The sequence below is a fragment of the Malus domestica genome, chromosome 07, assembly GCF_042453785.1.
Source record: "Malus domestica chromosome 07, GDT2T_hap1".
In the NCBI taxonomy this organism is placed as follows: Eukaryota; Viridiplantae; Streptophyta; class Magnoliopsida; order Rosales; family Rosaceae; genus Malus; species Malus domestica.
Genome location: NC_091667.1, coordinates 6,243,627 through 6,249,509, shown reverse-complemented (window position 1 = coordinate 6,249,509; position 5,883 = coordinate 6,243,627). Strand labels below are relative to the sequence as shown.

The 5,883-nt window shown below is 38.8% G+C and overlaps 1 protein-coding gene across 1 annotated transcript; it reads left to right on the top strand.

Annotated features, from left to right (window-relative positions):
* Nucleotides 1–4,720: 4,720 nt before the first annotated feature.
* On the top strand, nt 4,721–5,496 carry LOC139197650 (UDP-glucosyltransferase 29-like). The gene is made up of 2 exons (XM_070825586.1): nt 4,721–4,743; nt 4,830–5,496. The coding sequence occupies exons 1-2, from the start codon at nt 4,721–4,723 to the stop codon at nt 5,494–5,496; spliced, it is 690 nt and encodes a 229-aa protein (XP_070681687.1).
* The last annotated feature ends 387 nt before the right edge of the window (nt 5,497–5,883 follow it).

Sequence of the window (5,883 nt, the reverse complement as noted above, 5' to 3'; positions counted from 1 at the left end):
TATTCTGCACAATTTGAATCCCCAGAAAATAGTGAAAGGGTCCCAAATCTTTGATTTCAAACTCCTTAGCAAGAGATTGAATAACTTCAGTGATAGCTTGCATAGCACTCCCTATTATGATTATGTCATCCACATATAAAAGCAGGATCACCACAGAATGATCAACAGTTTTCACAAACAAGGATGAATCAGCATATGTAGACTTGAACCCTAAAGATGGTAGAAAAGTTGTGAACCTCTCATTCCAGGCCCGTGGTGCCTGTTTTAAACCGTAAAGTGATTTATGTAACCTGCACACATAATCTTCATGCTTTGGATCAACAAACCTAGGTGGCTGTGTCATATAGACTTCTTCTTGCAATATGCCATGGAGGAAGGCATTCTTCACATCCAATTGTCTCAAAGTCCAGCCAAAATGTGCAGATAAAGCCAAGACTAATCTCACTGTTGTTGGTTTAACAACAGGACTAAAAGTCTCTCCATAATCAATGCCCTCTTCTTGACTAAAGCCTTTTGTCACCAGCCGTGCCTTATATCTCCCAATTGAACCATCAGCATTCTTTTTGATCTTATACACCCATTTACACCCAACTAAGTTCTTGTGTTGAGGCAATGGAACCAATGACCATGTACCTTGATTATGGAGAGCAGCAATCTCATCTTTCATAGCATCATACCAAACTGGAGATTTGAGTGCAGATTTATATGTTGCAGGTTCCACTTGAGTCAAATCCACACCGCCATTTTCATGAACAGCAGCAAGTAAAGCAATTTTCTTCACAATCCCACTCTTTGACCGTGTCTGCATTGGATGTAAATTAACTGGAGGAATAGAGAAAACCAATTGTAGTTGATCAGGTTGGAATGCAGGTACCACAGGGAGTGTAGAGGATAAGGGTTGTGTTGTTGATGAAACAATGAATTGACCATCCAATGAACCGTCTGGACTAGAGCTTGAAACTGTACTTGGGACTGTAGAAGAATCTGCTGAAGAGTGATGTAGACCAGTATTTGGCATAACACTAGATATAGGTAGGGCTGGAAAAAAATCCCAAAAATCCCAAACCAAACCGAAAAATTCCCGAAACCAAACCGAAAAATTCCCAAACCGAAATTCCCGAAAATTTCGGTACCCAATACCGAACCGATCCCAAAATTTTGGTATGGGAATCGGTCTCAAGTTTTTGGGATTTCGATATTCCCAAACCGAACCGAAAAAAATATATATATATTATTTAATTTTTAAATATATATTTAGATCGACAGAGTCCATAGAAAATGAAGGCTTCAATAGTTGCACATATTTATGTATGAATGATTTAAATCGACAGAGTCTTGCAATTGTAGCATCTACATTTGAATCCAGATTGGCAGTCTTGCAATTGTAGCATCTACATTTAAATTGACATAGTCTTGCAATTGGCACATATTGCAACGGGTTTCTTAGCAGATTGCAGCCCAAAAGTGTCAAAAGGTTCAATTTTAGCCCAAAAACATAATATTTTTATCCAAAAGCCCAAAATCATTTCGGGATTCCTGATTTGTCCTGAAATCCCGAAACTATTTTGGGATTCCAGAAAATTGGGATTCCCGAAAATTTGGTTTGGGATCGGTATTGAAATTGGGATTCCCGAAATTTTTGGTTTGGGAATCGGGACAAGGGTTTCGGTATGGGATCCCATACCGAACCACCCCTAGATATAGGAACTGAATCTAATGGTATAGAACCTGATGATGAACTCGAAGTTGAAGGGGAAGATGACTGTGGAACCACAAGAACATTATTTTGATCTGGAACAGGATGTGGGATTGATATATGTGATGGTAGTGGTGAAAAAGAACTAGGGTGAGATGTAGACACCAGAGAATGATAAGGGAACTCGGTCTCGTCAAATAAAACATGTCTAGACACATACATTTTGTTTTTCGAAGCATCATAGCAAAGAAAACCTTTATACTTTGATGCATACCCCAAAAACACACATTTGGTTGTTCTGGGATCTAATTTGGTACTAGTGTATGGCCTCAACCAAGGGTAACAGGAACACCCAAACACTTTCAGATGTTGGATTGTAGGGATAGAGTTGTACAACAGCTGAAATGGAGACTTATGTCCTAATGCAGGAGATGGCATCCTATTAATCAAATATACGGAAGTTTGACAAGCAAAGGACCAGAATAAAGATGGTAAAGAGGCAGATTGTAATAAAGTGATGGATGTTTCAATGATATGTCTGTGTTTTCTTTCGGCTATCCTATTCTGTTCAGGTGTGTGAGGGCAGGACAATTGATGCTTTATGCCTTTATCGGATAGAAACTTTTGAAATGCTTTGCCAATATATTCACCACCACCATCACTGTTAAGGATCTTAATGGAAGTTTGAAACTGGTTGAAGATAAAATTGTAAAAGGAAACAAATGTACCGGAAACATCACTTTTATTGCATATGGGAAAAATCCAGCAAAATTTTGTACAATGATCAATGAATATGACATAATATTTGAATCCTTCTAGAGAAACACAAGGGGCAGGACCCCATACATCACTGTGAACAATGTCAAAGGGGTGTACAGATTTGTCTCTTGAAGAAGAAAAAGGTAGTTTACTAAATTTGCCCTCTAAACATGGTTGACACACAGAAGGATCTTGATCAGCAACACAAGACACTTGAGAGGAATTTAAAATTTGAGAAACAATGGTATTAGAGGGATAACCTAGTCGTTTATGCCAAATACTGACTGTAACTTGTTTGCCCAGAAAAGCTGCAATTGTCCCTTTGTTGATAACCGAATGAGACCTTGATGAGATAATAGGATACAACCCATTATGACACCGCCTTTTGTAGAGTATCCTCCATGTGGTTTTGTCCTGAATCCAAAATGAGAAAGCATCGAAAATCATCCAACAGTTATTATCCAAACAGATCTTATGCACAGATAACAAATTTTGAGACAGTTTTGGCACATAAAGAATAGAATTAAGCCTAATAGGCTGCATTGGAGTTCGAAGAATACTAGAACCAATATGGGAGATAGCTAAACCTGCACCATTAGCTGTTTGAATGATCTCATTTGAAGGATATGGAGTGGACAATGAAAGATTTCCCATTTCAGAGGTCATATGATGATTTGCACCAGAATCAGTTAGCCAAACTTGCTGCTGAGATGGTGCTGATGGAGCTGAGAAAGAAGAGTAAGAACCATTGGTTGTGGCAGCATGCATAGCACTCATTTAGGAGGTTCCATTCTTCTGAAAACAGGTTTCAGCAGTATGATATGGATTCCCACATACTTGGCAACCGGATGCACCACTCATATTTCGAAATCGACAGGTGTCAGCAAGATGATTGTGCTTACCACAAATTTGACAACCTTGAGAAACATTGGTATTCCTAAACCGACATGAAGATGCCAAATGATTATGTTTCCCACAAATTTGACAAATCTGAACCTGAAAACCATAGTTCTGGGGTCTTGGTGGTGAAGTACCAAGAATGCCAGGAGCCTGACTTGCATTAAGGTTCTTACTAGGACCATATTTCGGATTGAAGTTGGTTCCAAACCTATTTCTACCTTTATTCTGATTAAAGGACTTATATGGATTGGAATTAGAACTAACATAATTTCCTCCAGAACTGGAAAAAGATTGAGTCTTGGATAGGAATCCATTGGTTTGCGCCATTAGTGCAGAGAACACCGGCACTGAAGAATTAGAATCAACCAAAACTTCTTCAGCAAGCAACTGAGACCGAAGATCTTTCAATGATATCACAGTTTCACAACCCCTAATCACGGATCTTATAGTGTTGAACTCAGCCGGCAGACCATTTAGTGTGAGAATCACTATATCATCATCATCAAAAAAGACATCAGCAGCAGACAACAAATCTCGAACTTCTTTAATTTTCTGCAGATACACAGTGATAGAATCACTACCTTTCTTAATGGTCAGCAGCTCAGATTTGAGTTGAAATATACTTGTTCTTGTGACTGTGGAGAATTGTTCTCGAAGACGACTCCACAATTCTTTGGAGCTAGAATCACAGCCGAAGACAATGTTGAAGTGATCAATTGCATTAACGCTTTATCATGCATTTTCCACACCTTGTAGTCATCAGATTGAACCCTCGTAGCCAAATCACCAAAAGAATCAGGTCAAAACTGAGCAGGACAAGGTACCGAACCATCAACAAAGCCAATTAAACTATGGCCTTCAAGAAGCAACTCCATCTGAAAATGCCAAGCCAAATAATTGGTTTCATCCAATTTCACATTTACCGAGCTTGAGACTGAGGGAATCAAAGACGCAATCGGAGATTGTAGAATCTGTAACTGAGCAGCGGTCACCATTGTTGTCAATTATGTAGAAATCTTGACATAGAATTAACCACAAACACTTGGTGGGCACACTTTTGAGAAAACAAAATCAGACGAAAGAGTATAGATGAAATACCCCAATTTATCAGAAAACGATCACAAATCCACAGAGAGAAGTTCAGATAGAAGAGTACAGAGAAATTAGAGAAGCGGAAGCACAGAAAACCAAGATCGAAAGACCACCAAGATGATATGCTTGTTTAGGAGAATGATACCATGTAAACCATTGTATAATATTGCCAAAGATAGCTTTACAGAGAAAGAGAGAAGAAGAAAGGAGAATCAAAAGTTTAGACAGAGAAGAGAATTTCATAAATGTATTATCTTTCTTGTTAGTTACAAAATGATTGTTACAAAGCTTATATAGTTTGCCTTTGTAGCTTACACTCTAAGCTACATTATAACAAACTTTAACTAACCTTGTAATCTCTTGACACATGTCTAATTCACAGCCATAGGATCTTCATACTCCTAACAGAATCGTCGATCATCAAATGGCTAAACGAAAGGGAAAGAGCTTCAGTCGTGTTTGTGTCCTTCAGGAGCGAATACTTTTTGTCCAAGGAGGAACTACAAGAGATAGCTCTTGGATTGGAGCTTAGTCAAGTGAGTTTCATTTGGGTTATTAGGTTTCCTAAGGAAGAGAAAAGTACCAGGGTTGAAGATGTTTTGCCAAAAGGGTTTGGGGAGAGGGTAGGAGAGAGGGGAATGATAGTGGAGGATTGGGCCCAACACGTAAAAATATTGAAGCATTCTAGTGTTGGTGGGTTTGTGAGTCACTGTGGATGGAGCTTGGTGTTGGAGAGCATCAAGTTTGGTGTTCCGATTATAGCCATGCCTATGCAACTTGACCAGCCATTAAACGCCAGACTGGTGGAGGAGGTTGGCGTTGGTGTGGAGGTTATAAGAACCGGCGGAGGAGGCAGTTTACTCCGGGAAGAGATGGCGAAGGTGATCAGAGATGTGGTGGTGGAGAAAATTGGAGAGGGTATGAGGATAAAGGCACTGGAATTAAGTGACAAAATGAAGAAGAAAGAGGATGAAGAGATGGATGGGGTGGCGGAGGAGTTGATGCAAATTTGTACGACGACAAGGGAATCAACTAGTACTGACTTTTGAAAGTGAGAGATCGATGTCGACACTTGCAATGATCATTCTTATGATTTTAAAAGCTGACATAGTCTGTTTTGTAAAATCATGTTTGTATATGTTCTTGATTATTGAATCATTATAATGATTTTAGTGATCTATGATTCATATAGTCGATCTTACTAAATAGAATAAGAGTTTATTATTGTTATTTGCAAGTATCGTGTATGTTATGTATTTGATAAAACAACATAGTTTGTAATAAATAATACTTGTGTGAGAAAAGAGAGGGACGGCAGAAAGAATGGAAGAAAAGGGGGCCATCTCCAAAACTAGCCCATGAAATGTCGTGCACATCTTTGTAGAAGGGCCTAACTCCATAAGTACGATCTTTGATGCTAAAAAGCCCATTACATA